This window comes from Cricetulus griseus, chromosome 8, assembly GCF_003668045.3.
Source record: "Cricetulus griseus strain 17A/GY chromosome 8, alternate assembly CriGri-PICRH-1.0, whole genome shotgun sequence".
NCBI lineage: Eukaryota > Metazoa > Chordata > Mammalia > Rodentia > Cricetidae > Cricetulus > Cricetulus griseus.
This window is the reverse complement of record NC_048601.1, coordinates 83,703,342-83,719,948: the sequence shown is the minus strand read 5'-3', so window position 1 is coordinate 83,719,948 and position 16,607 is coordinate 83,703,342. Positions and strand designations below refer to the sequence as shown.

At 40.4% G+C, this 16,607-nt stretch overlaps 1 protein-coding gene across 5 annotated transcripts in view; it reads left to right on the top strand.

Moving 5' to 3' along the window:
• The window catches only part of Ppm1k (protein phosphatase, Mg2+/Mn2+ dependent 1K), a 70,718-nt gene that overhangs the window by 49,607 nt on the left and 4,504 nt on the right, over nt 1–16,607 (top strand). For all 5 annotated transcript variants that reach the window (XM_027429732.2, XM_035448550.1, XM_027429730.2 and 2 more), the window contains 5 exons: nt 4,456–4,969; nt 6,749–6,849; nt 13,532–13,697; nt 14,203–14,347; nt 15,370–15,504. In XM_027429732.2, the coding sequence (XP_027285533.1) occupies nt 4,530–4,969; nt 6,749–6,849; nt 13,532–13,697; nt 14,203–14,347; nt 15,370–15,504 (987 nt within the window). In that variant the 5' untranslated portion in view covers nt 4,456–4,529. The remainder of the gene's footprint in view (nt 1–4,455; nt 4,970–6,748; nt 6,850–13,531; nt 13,698–14,202; nt 14,348–15,369; nt 15,505–16,607) is intronic.

The following is a 16,607-nucleotide window of genomic DNA, read 5'->3' as shown; positions in this document are numbered from 1 at the left end:
AGACCCGCGGGTGTCCGGAGATCTGCTGGGGTACGCTGGCCTGAGAGTGTTTGCCCTGTCGTGTACGATTTTAGGTCAAGGCCAGCAAACCAGCTCAGGACCCTGTCCAGCCGGGCTCCTAAGGCGATGGGTGTAGAGAAGGATTGCAGAGCCCTAGTGATTTGGATCTGAGGGCTTGTGTTTTGCTTTGCTAGGAAAGCACTGTATCTTAAGGCCACGTGGCTCGTGGTGTCTGTTTCTGCAGCCGCTTTCTGTAGATGAGAGAATTCACCCGGAGGAAACAAAGATGAGGCTATGGATAGAAACAGCTAGGAAATTTCGAGTCTCAAAAGCTCCGCTGATGTTTTCGTTCTAGGAGTTGGAGGAATAGTAACAGCGAAGCCTACTATCCCCACCCCAAGTGCCTCAGGTGGGGAGAGGAGATGTGGCCTCTGTGGGACCTGTACCCCGGGAGAAAACGATTGGGGCAGCCAGAGATCTGCAAGGCTGCAGCGGAAGGGAAGGTGTTGCCCTGATAGAGTGTGTTGTAGCTTGTAGAAATTGGAAACCAGATCACCGCTGTATGACAAATGTCATTAAATACGGAAGCTTTGGATAATGAGTTCTTGTTAATAACTGTTTTTCTTGCAGTCCGAGTCTCTATTTCCTTGACAACATCAGCACCCCTTCCACAGAATTGAGTAATAAGTACTTTCCATTACGACTCTCAGTTCACATGTCTAAACAAATGCTCACATATACCCGAAGCTCACTGACGGTTTGTTTTCTTTCCTCCTTCCTGTAAACTAATAAATACATTTTCTTTCCTCCTTTACCTAAAAGGAGGTAAAGACATTGTGTGCCGATTTGCTGAAATACATTTAAGAGGTTTTCAGATAATTGTAGTTGTTTATTGGGGTGCAGTGGGTTTTCGTTGGTGACGATGGTAAAGAAATTTGGAGTTTAAGAATATTAAAAATTGGGCTGGTGATGTCACTTGGCCTTGGCCGGTAATGTTGCCTGCTGCCAAGTCTGCTGCTTGAGTTCTAGCACCAGGACCTACCGACAGCAAGAGAAGGGGCACCTACAAGGTGTCCTTTGACCTTTGCAGGATTGATTGCACCCCCTTACACACAAGTAAATAAGTAAAATGAAAAATCTTTTAAAATTACCCGTGTTTCCATTATGGGAAGATATCACAGTGCCAGTCACTTTATGGGTAGTTGCCTCACAGGGGTTCCTGGAGAGAGGAAAATCTAAGCCTTATCAGTAATGCTCACTACCAGAACTCCCAAGTCTGCCAGGTGCTTGCTTAAAGTGGTCGAAATAAATCTCCCTTTTGAACTGTTTTTGACATTCATCAGCTCCTTCCCTGACTAATTTGGCCTGAAAGTGCTGCTCTGTAGAATTGAGTTTCACCGCTGCTGTCTTGAAATGACTCTGTGCGGATGACATGTAACAACTTCTTTAACCTCTTTGGCTGAGACTCCTGCTAGATGGAGTTACTTACACGGGGATAACTTTGTTCTCACACTGTAATTTTAGTTCTCTTCCTTTCTTTCTGGTCAGTTGGAAGTATCAGGTTGTGGAGGACGGTAGGGAGAAAGGCTTAGCCACACAAATCATTGTGGAAATGATAGAAAAGTCTTATTTTCAGATACTCACTTTCAGTAGATAGATATTTTTAATTTTATGCACACACACATAATTTTAAAGACTGAAGTGATTAAATTGTGATACATTGTTTAAATTGTGATACATTGTATGCATTTCTATTTTGATTGGGAAATAAAGAATTTGGAATAGTTCAGACAATAGTCTTTTTTTTCCTTTTATGTACAATTAGCAATAAATCCAAGATTGCTACAGTGTATATCTAGGATTCCAAATTATTTATCTTATTTTCTTACCATAATTTAAAGTTTCTTTACTGTTAGTAGACTATGCATATGTATTTGTGAATATGCTTTGTATTCCTTTTACTTTTCTGGGATACTTTTGTTTAGTAAAAAAATAAGCGTAATTTCACTTTGAAAGAGTAAATGTAATTGTTTAAATGGTTTACTGTGTCTAGCTTAGAGTTCTAATCTGCAGATTTACATAATTCTCCCTGATTAGCAACAACTTGCTAAGTAACTGCTCTTAGTCGACAAACTGATAAGCTTATCCCAGCTGGCTCTTGCTTGCTGGTCTGACAAAGAGATTTCTTAGGCATGTATCAGGCTGTTCTCCAGACCCTGCTTTAAGGCACTTCATTTTCTGCTGTTGTTCTAAGTATTTGTTGTCTTTCTCATGTCCATTCTGCTCCCCTCATCTGCTCTTGTTTCATGGTCGTTTCTGCAAGCATTCCAAGATCTCTGGGGCTGATGATGTTTTGTTTCCAAACTTGAAGCAGGGGATGTCTTTCTTGATGAACAGAGCTTTGTTTGGTTTGGGGTGAGGATGTTTGTTTTTCTCTTGCTGTTATTGTCTTTATTTGGGGACTGGTTAGATTTTTGAATTGAGGGTCTTATGCTTGCTAAGTCTTGGCTCCACCGTTAAGCTAGACCTGTGGGTTGTGTGCAGGTTTAATTGATAGTTGTCCTGGAGCCTAGGAACACAGGTTGCCTTTTAATATTTTTCCTGAGGCTCTAAAAGGGATCTAGATGGTTTAGTTTTGGTGTGGCTGGCAAAGGAGATGGAACCACTTAAATCTGTTCGCCTAGGTGGTGTTGACCTAGTTCCTGTATCTGCTCACACTGAATCTCCGCCAACAAAATGCTCTCCAGCAGATGTTTCTCTATAACTGCTTTGCTAACTTTCTGAGGTGAGAGTGTTGATAATATGAGGGAAGGCCAAATTGAAGATAAATATTAATTTGCATAGGCTCAAAGGAACTGCCCACAGTTATGCTATCATTCAATAATCTATCTTGGGGTACTTGTTCTCTGATGAGAATGCAGTTGTGTTTATTATTTGATTTTTGAGGGTTCGAGAGAAGCATAAAATGGGGGGGGGGGATCCTAGAAGAGCTGTTTCAAAGCTTGAGTCATTTGTCTGCTGTCCTGTAAAGTAAAGTAGTACATTCCTGATAAGTAAGTGTGCATGGACTAAAGTCACTTAAATAAACTCATATTATTTTTTTTATTTTTCACACCTATTGACTTATCTATTAAAGTAATAATTACAGCTGTACCAATAACATCCATTAGTGATTATTACTTCTAATATGTGCTTTATTATATGAGTTTGAAATTCCTCATTGCTGTCACCTATAACTCACATATTTTTATTGAAACCTGTGACTTGGAGAAATTATATATTATATATATATAATATATAATTTCACACCATATATCAATAGGTGTGAAAATAATTAAAAACAAAATAAGTTTGTTTAGGTGACTTTAGTTCATGCCGCTCTGGGTCTTGAAGGACATGGTGCTAGCAGGTGCTCTGATGACGACTCCATGGCAGATGGCACCATACCAGCAGGAGGACATATGAGAGGGGAACATATATACTGCTATACAGGGAGCAAATTCAGGGGCCAGCTGGGCCCAGGCCTTCCAAATAATTTGTTCTAGTGGGAACTAATGGGCCCCAGAAGATGTGAATTTTTTCTGAGCCCAGTGTGGGGTTGAAGGTGTGTAACCAGCCTGTAGAATCACTAGTGAGAATCTTCTTTTAAAGGCTGAAGAAGTTGGGGTCTGGCATTCATTGGACTAGGAGTAAAAAATACCCACTTAAGAAGACCCTAGCTTGTCCTGTGGGAGCATCCCCTTTCTGTTCTTTGCTCCATGGGGCCCCCACCTATTAGATGGTGTCACCCATATTTAGGATGAGTCTTTTGCCCTCCATTTGCTGACCGACTACTAACTCATATCTCATGGTCTCTGAAAATGTCCTCACAGATGTACTACCAGTTTTCTGTGTATCTTAAAATTTGATCAAAATGTTTTTATTACTTTTTAAAAAAGAATTGCATGCAGGGTATTTGGATCATATACACTCTGTCCTCCTAACTCCTCTAAAGTCTACTACCCAGTCCCCACTTTTACCCTTATCCCACCCCCGACCCCCACTTGACCACTGTTTCTAATTTATATTCATGGGTGGGGAGTCTTGCTGAGCATAGTCAACTGACCAGTTGCTACACCTGTAAAGAAAAACTGGCTCTGCTTCTCCCAGAATCCACCAGCTGTCCATTGCACTTGAGGGTTCAGTTGGGGGAGTGCCCGTGAGCCCTTTCATCCTAGAATGTTGACTGGTTTTGTCAAATGTTTATAGAATTCAAACACTGTGAAGGGGGTAGGTAAATTTTTGATCCAGCATTCTCAAGAATAGTATGTAGGGTTCCTAACACACACGCACATGCACACACTCACACACACAATCTCAGACTCTTTATCGATTTTGTTGCTGGCTTCTGATGATGTATTAGCAGTGTTTTGAATTACTGACTGTGACTTTGTCTTTGCCCCACCCCACCCCTAGGTGCATCGGTTTTCTTCAAGGAATTCTGCTATTGCTCTGTCTTTCCCTGTGCCTGAGGCCTTTGGACTTGCATAATGTTATCAGCGGCCTTAATTACTTTGGTGAGAAGTGGTGGGAACCACGTGAAGAAGAGAGTATTGTTAAGATCTGTCCTTCTGCAGGACAACAGACAGGTGACTCCTACCTGCTACAGCTCCATTTCCGAGCCGAGGTGTTCTCGATTCGATCCCGATGGAAGTGGGCAACCAGCTACTTGGGACAATTTTGGGATCTGGGATAACCGTATTGATGAACCAATTCTGCTGCCACCTAGCATCAAGTATGGCAAGCCAATCCCCAAAATTAGCCTGGAGAATGTGGGCTGTGCCTCCCTCATTGGCAAACGGAAAGAAAACGAAGATCGGTTTGAGTTCGCACAGCTGACAGAGGAGGTGCTGTACTTTGCGGTTTATGATGGGCACGGGGGACCCGCAGCTGCTGACTTCTGTCACACGCACATGAAAAAATGTGTGATGTATGTATAATGACCTTGGTTTCACAGTTCCTCTATGCTTTCTGTTGAAATATAATCCCTTAGGCTGAGAAATCCAGTGTGGACCCAAAATACCCCAGTGGTCACATGCCACTTCATCAGTGGGCCGTAGTCAATGTGGCATTTATAACTGGTGATCATCTCCATTTCAGAATCTACAGACTTAGATTTCCATTTCAAGTAAATTATAAAGTACAAAGATAACTTGTGAGAAATTTTACTCATGTGTGTGCTCACCTGTGTGTGTGTGTGTGTGTGTGTGTGTGTGTGTGTGTGTTGTATGCATACATATGTGTATGTACATATCTGTGTGTGGAGGCAACAGGTTGGCGTCAGTGTTTTCCCATATCACTCCCCACCTTACATTTTGAGATGGAGTCTCGTGTTGAACCTAGAGCACACTGTTTCTGTTAGACTGACTGGCCCAAGAGCCCCTGGGGTTCTTTGTAATCCATGCATTGTCTTTATGTAGGAGTTAGGGATTTGAATGCAGGTCTTCATTTTTATACAGCAAACACTTTACCCACAGAGCTATACCTATGTAGTTCCTGAAAAGGTATTTACTCTTGTCAGCACAGGGAGGTTTGCTTACTGTCTTAGTTACTTTTCTGTGAAGACACATAGTGACTAAGGCACTTATAAAAGAAAGGTTATTTGGGGCTTTGTTTACAGTTCCAAAAAGTTAAAGTCCTTGACCATCTTGGCGGGAAGCATGGCAACAGACAGACATGATGCTAGAGAAACAGCTGAGAGATTATATCCTTATCCACAAACAGGAAGGAGAGAGAGAGAAAGAGAGAGAGAGAGAAAGTACAAACTGGTTAACAGGGAATGGTGTGGGTTTTTGAAACCTCAGTGTCTACCCCAAGGCCACACTTCCTAATCCTTTACAACAACAGCAACAACACAAAACAGTTCCCCCAGCTGGGGACCAAGCATTCAAATACATGAGCCTGTCTGTGGGAGCCATTCTTCCTGAAACCACCACTCTTAACTATGATTTGGAGAATCACATTATTGCTAGAATTAAACAAAGGAGACAGTGTGGCAGTTATGACCATGGACTATTGTTTTATCTTCCAATGTATAGTTGAAGGTAGTTTGTCAGTTGATTTCTGCATGATTTACCTCATTCTACAAACTCAGTGATTTAAATCAATATGAAGGACCCCATAACCAGTCAGGGAAGGAACTTGGGGGTTGTGAGGTGGCTCTAAGGATACAGTGCTGAGCTGCCCCCCTCCCCCCCCCCCCCCCCGTCAGCACCCCCTCCCTGCCCCGGCATGTGAGACAATGACCGGTCTTCAGATAGCTTTGTTTGTTTTTCTGAGATAGAGCCACATATCATAGGCTGGGCTAGAACTGACTATATAAAAACAAGGATGACCTTGAACTCCTGATCCTCTTGCCCTCATCTCCTAAGTCTTAGTGTTACATACAGATCACCAGCACCACTTCCCCAGACCTATATTTTCATGCCTTTAAAAAGCCTCAGGTTTGATGTAGCTCAGTTAGTCCTAGCTTGCAGGAAGCCCTGAGTTGCACCTCCAGCACCACATACCCAGGGCCTAATGGCATGATCCTCAGCCTAAGAGTGCCACGGTTCATGAGAGACCAATGAATGTCCCTTAACCCTTGGATGTTCGGCAAAAGTGTCTGAGAGGAAAGCGGTGATGTCTTGTGTAGAGTGATGCTGGGGACTGACTGTAAGAAGAGACAACTCTTGCAGAATGATCGCAGCTTTCTTTCCTCTCCACAAAGGGATTTACTGCCTCGGGAGAAAGACTTGGAAACTGTACTGACCTTGGCCTTTCTAGAAATAGATAAAGCCTTTTCCAGTTATGCCCACCTGTCTGCTGATGGTAAGTGAGCCTGGGCATGCCTCTGACCCTTGAGGATTGGCAGGGAAAGAGGACACAGTGAAGGCCTTCAGTGGTAGGAGTCTTAATGCATGTTTATTTGTAGGGAGTTTTTATAGAAATAATTTTATACAAAGAATCCTTTTAAATGATGCTTAGAATCTGAGCTTATGTCAGGGCCCCACTTAAATGTTCAATAATGACCTTTCAGAAAGGGAAGCTCCAAAGTGGTTCTGAATTTTAATTTTACAAAGATTTTAAAATGTTTCAATCTATTGTATTTTTTATGGACAAGATGTCCATACTAAGAGGATCTCATCCCCCTGCCACACCAGTAGTGTAAACACTACAGGACAATCTCATTGGCAAGGTTGATAATTATTCAGCATGTACAATAGGGAATCAAAGAGATGGTTCAGTGGGTAACGACACCTGCTACCAAGCTTCACCACCTGAATTCTAGCCCCAAGACCCAAATGGGGAAAGGAGAGAAGCGGTTTCCATATGTTAGCTTGTGACCTTCACATATGTGCCGTGGCATGTCCTCATGCACTTAAACACATATATGCACATGCAAAATAAATGAATGTGTATTTTTTTAATGAAGAATATTAGCAATAGGTCCTAAGTATGATAGAAAATGGCTAATTAGCATCCATTTGTACAGTCAGAAGGGAGATATTTGTCTTCTCTTTCTCAATCTTGCTGATTTCCTGTGGTAACTATTGATGTTTTTGGTTTTGTTAAGTATAAAGAAGGACATGGTAAGTTATTTTTAAAAAATCATGTATTGTATATAAGTTTTAAAAGTAAATGTTTCTTGTTTTGACTAAGTTTATCAAAATAATTTCAGGAAAATATATCCAATATGTTGTAGTTAGCTCACCAGAAATATATTTCTAATAAAGTTAACTTCAAAAACTTCTGTAGCAGCCATATATATATATATATATATATATATATATATATATATATATATATATGCCTCCTAACTGACTGGAAGCAGCATTGTGCGGGAATGTTTATCTTAGTTCTGTTTTCTCCTTTAATAAGAAAAGTGCACCACAGGATGCCATCTCCAGCTAGATGGAGATTCTCCCTACTTCACACACAAGGAGCTTCCACTCAAAGAGAAGAAATGACTAGTTGAGACTAGGGCCTTGTTCTTTTGTGTATTTAATAACAAAACAGGGGAAAGGGTGACCCTAGGAAAGCTGAGTGTATCAGCCTCCCTACACCCACCTTTGTTGAACCCAAGGCCTTGGAACATGCTAGGCCAGCAAGCTCTGAACTACTGAGCTACTTTTCTGGCCCCTTCCCACTCATGGTGAGAACCCTGCCATCACAGTCCCCAGGGCACTTCTTGGCCCATTCTTTCTCCATTTGTCTAGAGAGTAGTTTTCACTTGGTAAATCATTTGACGCCATTTTTGTCATCTTCCTTCCACACCACTCCTCCCAAAATTCCATCCCCCTCCATTGAGTGAGGTGTTGACAGATAGTGAAGTTTCCGCTTGAGATTTAGCTTTTGTAAGTCACAAAAGTTGTAAAGAGTAAAGCACATTAAAGAGGAAGTGAAACACTTTCTCATGGTTTTACTCTTTGGGGGTCGGGGCACAGTCTCATTAAGCATCCCTGGCTGGCGTGGAACTGGCTATGTAGACCAGGCTGGCCTCAAACTCAGAGAAAGGTATGCACCATTATGCCCAGCATGTTTAAAATACTCATTTTGGTGTGTTCTTATCCATTACTAAGTTGACTGTGAATTTGGCTGCATCTCCAGCATGGTGTTTATGGGATGTAGTGTCAGTATTATGCCTCAGCTGTATTTACTGCCTGTGGTTTGTAGGACACAAAGTTCAAGGACATTAGCATATGGTCAACACTAGAATATATTAACCCTTCATGAGTGCAATCAAGCTTTTTAAAAGTGGTATAATCAATGCTGGTGATTAAAACCACCATTATTAGACTAGTGTCAAATTTAAAAACATTTATTTTTAATAATATAATTCAGGAGGTTTTGAACTTATAATATTTAACGTTTATGTCTTAAGGAGACTCTTTAGATGACCCACACAATAAATAAAATATCATTTATTTCTAATAACCGAATTAAGATATATTGCTTAGCTTAGTTGCTCTGTCGTCCTTTGGGATCATTTCAGAACTGCATAAAGATGTCTCAAAATTGATTCTTTTTTTTTTAATGAAGAACTGATTAGAAGTGTAAGGGAACAAGATATGCAGGTGCCTAGAGCACTGTTTAAAAGGTTAGAACAGAGTTGCTGTGCACTGGTGTGCATATTGTATGCTTTTTAAAAACCAGAGTTTGAGGACTATTTCAAAGATGTATTTGTAGATGTCTTTCAGATGATAAATTAAAATTACTGAAGACCTAATACTGTGTGCTAGCCTTTCAGGATTTGATTAGAGGAAAATTAGATGTATCTCACATAAGATTTCAAAGTTGTTCAACTTTAAATTTTTAGTTGGAATATTGAATTGAGGCACTATTTTAGTGTTTTTTAAAAGTAGATAGTACTCTTTTGGTGTGTGTGTGTGTGTGTGTGAGAGAGAGAAAGAGAGAGAGAGAGAGAGAGAGAGAGAGAGAGAGAGAGAGAGAGAGGGCTAACTAGCAAACATTCTATAGGACCACAGTCACCCTCTCTACTTCCTGTCTTTCTCATCTCTTAGCATCTGCCCTACTTTCACTTCTCTTGAGCCCTTCCTGTGAGTCCAGGAAGTGGGAAATGTTTTTTGTTTTTTGTTTTTTCAGACCTCATACATTCTAGACAATTGTTCTTGTACTGAACTGGATCTCCAACCCTTTTAGCATCACCTTCAAAATTTTAAATTCAATTTCTAGCAGTGTATTTTTTACACTTAATGAAACCAACCAATGAGTTCACATACCCATCACCTTATTTTTTACAAATTGCCACTTAAAACAAAACAGATGGTAGCAAACACAGATTATGATGCTATATATCCTGTTCCTGCTGGAACTGTACAAGGGTTACACTTTGAAAGCAGCCATGCTCCTAGGGGATGAAGGATCAGAAGGAGGCACATTGCTTCGATTCAACTGGAGGTATTAGTGGGCACTGCTGTGAGCTTTAAATTCTGTTCTCTTCGCATGTAGCTCCTTGTAGAGAACTAAAATCCAAGATAACATTAGCTGTAAAGGTAAATTTGTTTTCTGTGCTGGGATTGAACCCAGGGCTGTAGGTATGCTAGGCGAGTACTCTACCACTGAGCTATACCTCTAGCCCTGCACAGTAGTTTTAAATACTCCTCTTATGCTGGAGGTCACCAAATAGAAAATAAATAATAACAGCTCTGAAGAGTTGCTCTTATTGTGTTATTTATTACTGCTTCAGGTCATTAATTTGACTTTGGTGTTCATGAGTCATACATGTCAAGAATACCCATTTTTAATAAATTTCGCAGTAATATAGGTTTATATGTATTTTACACAGCTTAATAATTACTGGGGGTGGTGTTAGATTTTACTTAATATTGTTGTTCCAAATTTCAATTATTTTTCTTCTGTTCTATCAACCTGCCACACTGGGGAAAGAGAGAGTGCAGCAGAAACACCAGTTTATGGTTACATAAAGTTATAAACATGCATTGTCATTCAAGAACCACATTGGCCTTCATATAAACAATGAATTTAAGTCATTCAGCTGGAAACAGTTCTTCCCCATACTAAAGTCCTACATTGTGTGTGATGAAAAAAAAATGTCTTGTGTCCTTTTCTGGCGTAGGAAGTGCTCTGATTGCTTCTCCATGTATATTGAAACCCCAGGCAGCTAGTGTAAACTGTAGTTCACATACATCCTCTATGTACTACTTGTAAAATACAAATTATTTTGTTTAGGTGGCGGTTTAGTATTGCCATGAGCTAAATTTACAGAGCATTTTTTTCTGACTCAAAAATATTGAACTATTTTATGTTCAAGATTTTGTGTGTGTGCATGTGCACATACATGTCTGTGTGACCACTGGTGTGTTTTGACACAGGTGCATATGTGAATAGGTTTTTTTTTTTTCATAGAACACTCTGAGAAATGCTAATCTAATGGAAAAAAAATAGATCAACAACCAGACACTGTCAACTTGAAGCGACTGAGTTTTGAAGTCATTGATTTGGCATCTCCTGGAATGTTATGTAATTTGCAAGTGAAGTTTTCACCAATAGAAACCCTTCCCCTTCTAGTGCAACTCTTTCTCTGCTCTCCTTTGTGTTGCAGGTTGGTTATGTTTGAGTGTAATTTCTGGGTGAAATTCCTAGAAAATTGCCTCTGGTGCGTGTTGTTTGTGGGTCAGCGGCTCTAGACCTGGAGCCTGTGGACACTATATTCTGGGCTTCAGTGGAAAGAGAGATCTGCTTCATTTTGTCTCAGGTGAAAGAGCGCAGCCATTCCTAGTCTAAACTACTGGGGCATCCCCACTTCCTCCTTGCTTGGTAGTTGAGGCGACTTGCAGTGGAAAGTAACCAGTGAGTGTGAAGACTTACTGAAAAATGTCTTAGTTTTCTAGTTTTGTTGTCAGGGCAGACAGTGAGTACTTTTATCTCTGTGTTAACTGTTAAATGGAAATAAGTGCTGATTCACTATTTATATTCTTAGATGCGTAGCAAACCAGAATCAACGGTTAGTTTTGAAACTTTCCCCATATATCCTGAGATTTTGAAACTGTGAAGGTGAGTTGATAAAAGCCCAAGCTCTTTTAAATTCAGAGGTGAGAGAGCTGGGAACTACAACCCAAACTCAAATTGCATTTATAAAATGTTAATCCTTTGACATCTTCACTTAAAGATCCCTTTATAGAAAGCTGTTGCTGACAGCTAACATAAAGAAAGAGTTCAGAATCCTCTGGACTGGTAGCATCTAATAAATGCCTGTCTTCTCTTTGCCTTTTAAAGTCATTTGAAAATAATATAGTTGGTTGAACTGTGAAGGTTCCACTGTTGTGTCATCTTTTGATATCAAGTTGAAAGTTAGAACGCCTGTAAAATAATCACCACTAGTCTTTATTGTTAACACATTTATGTCACGCGCTGACATACATCCTAACATGGCTGTGACATATTAGCATTGCTTTGATCCAAAACCAAGAGATCAATAGGTGCAAGAGATCAAAGATAGTGCAACTGTAGACGCTGTTTCTCAATTGAGTAAGCTTAGCATGACCTCAAAAGACTGAGTAAACTTTATCCATGCTTTTCCATTGTACTTCTGAATAAAACAGGCATTCTAATATAATGACTGGAAAATGTTCTCATCTCTTTCTAAAATGCAGTATTGGTGAAGTTTAAAAAAAAAAATCTTGGAAAGACTTAACTGTCAGTTAAGTCTCTTACAGTTTTCTGAATCAACTTACAGAGTAGAAGTCACCTTTGGATGGTCAAGAGACTTCTTACAAATGTTATTACATAGAGCAACAGTCAAGTGATTGGATGTGGAATTATTACTACAAAATAAAAAATAATCCAGTTGAAATTTTGACAGTGCTTTAAAGAATTAACAATGTTACTAGAGATAATCCCTGCTTTACTTCTCAGTTTCTTCCACTTTGCTATATTTTTCTTTGGTTCATAGTTCATAGCATTCCCACTTTCCACAAGGCTCAATGCATCTTAAACATTTTTAGTGAGTGGTAAACAACACAGAACAGATGATGCTGTGTTAGAATAAATCAAAGACACACAAATGTGCTTGGCTTGGGTGAGAAAAGAGTGGCAACCTCAAGCCTAGTAATGTTGGGCTTTCCTTAATGGCAGAGAAGAGGCACATTGCTGACATATTCTGGACCAGGCAGGGCTGCAGGAGTTGCAGCTGGCTATGCTGATCTGCTTTTGACTACAGATTCTGGAATCAGATACTTTTGGAGCTAATAGTGTTAAGAATGCCATGTTTATGAGGAACTGGAATGAATTTCATTCTTTACCACTCAGATCTGTAATCTAAGGGGGACTATAACTTTTCTTCAGTTATAGAGCAAACAAAGACCCAAACCAGAAAAGGATATGGTTCTTCAACTGATTTTTAGTTTGTTTTTTGGGTTTGTTTGTTTGTTTGTTTTTGTATGTGTGTGTGTACTTTTATAAAATGACTTAATTCTAGAAGGTAAGAATGTACACTGTAGTACTTGCAGAGCAAATGGTCTCTAGTTGGCATTTCTCTCCTTACCTATTAACTGGTACCATTTGACTGGACAGGAGTAAGGAATGGAAGAGTGTAATCCAAATCTCATGATTTTAGAAAGGCAGCTCACCTAATGGGCCCCGCAGATCTGCCAGCCTGTCATAGCAGCCAGATTAGTGACATTTTCGTGTTTTGTTTTGACACCTACTATGCACACAAAGGCATCATCACTGTGAGTTTCAGTCAGCCCTGCTTTACACACACAGAGCACCTAGAGACACTGATGCTTTGCTCACCAATTTAGTTTACCCACCTTTCTGTTTGCATGGAGCCTTGCTACTGTATCAAATAATTGTTTCTCTGCATGGTCTTACTTACATAGTTTGTTTGCATTTCATTTGCATAGCTCTTGTTAAATTAGAATGGTACATGCCAGCCTTAAGTTATCATGCTTTTGTCTTATTCTTAATAAAAATTCCATAACCAAACACTTCTATCACTAACTGATACCCTATTTTTTAATATTTGTAGCAAGCCTCCTGACTTCTGGGACTACTGCAACGGTAGCCTTGTTGAGAGATGGTATTGAACTGGTTGTAGCCAGTGTTGGAGACAGCCGGGCTCTTTTGTGTAGAAAAGGAAAACCCATGAAGCTGACCACTGACCATACCCCAGAAAGAAAGGATGAGAAAGAAAGGTACTGCCACCATGACCAGCCATTTTATGGGTTATAGGTATAGTTGCCATAGAAATGGAGTGTGGCATTTCACTCTCTGTGCTGCTGTAAAACAGCAGGGCCTCTTTGCAAGAACCACTGTGCATAGCCACGACCTCGTCTTAGACATTCTTGTTTTGGTGGTTTGGGGTTTGTTGAGACTGGATCTCTCTGTGCAATCCAGTCTGGCATTGCATCTGTATTCTCCTTTCTTAGCCTCTCAAGTGCTAGGGTTATCAGGGTGTATACTCCATGTGGCCTAAATTTTTCATTTTTATCTTATTTATCTAAGGACTTAAAAGTTTTGGCATTTACCATGGGCTTCTCAGCCTTCCCAAGTTCCTGGATTATGGGTGTGTGCTGATATTCCAGGCTCCAAATTTCAATTTGTAAAAAGGGTATTTAAACCAGTGCCTTAATTTCCTATACCATTGTCACCATCATCATCATCATCATCATCATTAATTTTACTTTTTTCCTTAACTAGGATCAAGAAATGTGGTGGGTTTGTAGCTTGGAATAGTTTGGGACAGCCCCATGTAAATGGCAGACTTGCAATGACAAGGAGTATTGGAGATTTGGATCTTAAAGCCAGTGGTGTAATAGCAGAACCTGAGACAACAAGGATTAAGGTAAGAAGGAGTCAGAAACACTAAGTCTCACACAATGAGAGACTCACCTCCAGCTGCTGGAAGATGTACCTGAAGGAAAGATGTTTTTAAAGGGGCACTAATGTGTGAAGAATAAACTTTTAAAGTAAGATGGAGTTTCCAGTCTGAGGAGAGTGAAGTCTTTGGCTTTTGTTTTCCCCTGGTAGAGGGGCTCTGTGGCCCATCCTTTCCCAAAGCCTGCCATTCAGAGGCGTTTTCTCTGTTTGGGAGTCATTCTCCGATTGCCTTCTCCACTCAGCTCAACGTCAGCCATTTCTGTTCGAACAGCATAGCTGCTGTTTACTCTAAACTGACGCCAGCATGACACTTGTCCTGCTCTATGCTTCTCTAGAGCTCTTGAGTCAGCGTGGTACGATGTGGGCTTCCACACACAGCAGGGCATGAATGTTCAGAATGCACGGAAGGATTTGCGGCCTGAACAGGATATCTCACTCCAGGCGGTGGTGATGGTATATGCCTTTAATCCCTACACGTGGGAGGCAGAGGCAGGTGGATCTTTGTGAATTCGAGGCCAGCCGGGTCTGCAGAGATAGTTCCAGGACAGCCAGGGTTACACAGAGAAACCCTGTGTCAAATATATATTCATTTTATGAAACAAATACTTATATAAGATTTGCTGTGTGGCAGCCTCTGTTCAAAATAGATACAACTATCTTCACTTTAAAGGGAAGTAAGTTGAAGTAACAACACGAGCTAAAGCATTAAAGGGGCTGACGCTATCAAGTGATAAAAAGCACTCACCTAGACAAATACCAGAAGCAGCATTTAAATCCAGACTCGCAGCATTTGTCTGTCTGACCTCTTTCCTGCTATTGCTGGGTAAAGGTTTGGTTTATCCTGGGTGGTATTGATTCTCAGGTACATTTTCAGTTTGCCCATGAACTGTGACCCAGATAACCACTCTGCAAAACAGAGTTTCCACATTATTGAGTCACTCGAAGGCCCAGACTAGTTTATGATGACATGTTTGCCTATTGTTGCAGCTCTACCATGCGGATGACAGTTTCCTGGTCCTCACCACAGATGGGATTAACTTCATGGTGAACAGTCAAGAGATCTGTGACTTTGTCAACCAGTGCCATGATCCTAATGAAGCAGCCCATGCGGTGACTGAACAGGTGACTTACCAGAGCTTCTGGTGGGAAAATCCCCGAGGGAAGAGGATGAAAATCCCAGAAGGGCAGAAGAGGGGTAGAGTGCTTTAGCTTGAGTCTTATGGTGAATTTGAACACAGGGCCTCTTGAATGCTGGGTGAGCACCCTCCTACTGAGCGAGGCACAAATTGTTGACAAAAAGTAGAGATTTTACTGTGCAGCTTTGCATCCTTTTGTTGGTGGAATTAACATCCAGAATGATATTTTAATACCTCATATCTTGGGAGCTGGAGAGATGGCCAGAGGTTAAGAGCACTGGCTGCTCTTCCAGAGGAAGTGTTCAATTCCCAGCAACCACATGGTGGCTCATAACTATCTTTAATGAGATCCGGTGTCCTCTTCTGGTGTGTAGGCATGCATGCAGGCAGAGCACAGTATTCATAATAAATAAATAAATCTTTAAGAAGTTGATGTTCTTGTTTTTCCTCTTAGCCTATTATTTTATTACCATTTTAATGGTTATTTTAACAACTATATAGTAAGTATAATGGTACATTTGATACATACTTGATACATTTTAAACAAGTTTTTCTCTTGCAATTTGTAAACCTTTTACATTCCTTGAAACGATTCATACCAGATTTCTTTTACCCTGGGGCTGAGATCTTTTGATCCGTTTGGTGCTAACTGCAGCCCTAAGCACTTCTGAAGAGAACTGACTCTAGCACTCAGCTATTTGAACTGGTCCCTAGAAGTGAATTACAATCCTGCCGCAGGCAGTCTAGTTTATGCCCACTTAACCATTTTAGAAGGAATACTATAAACGTCTCTGTCATAACTTTGTACATACGCACTTCTGAAATTTTAAATTTTAAGTTAGTATGCAAAGGGGCAGATTTCTAGCAGTGTTTCCAGACAAACATGTTATATTTTGTTCTTTTTTTTTAATCCCTCTCTAAAGCTCTTTAATTTCTTGGGCTAAATTCTTATGAGCAGTTTTGTTGGTTAGAATTAGCAGGTATTAAGGCTTTTCCATGATTGATACCATGCTAAAGGTTTCTTCAGGTGTGTCTTCTTTGGGAGCTGCTCAGTGGTCAGTCTCAGTTCACAGCTGTTTCTATTGCCAT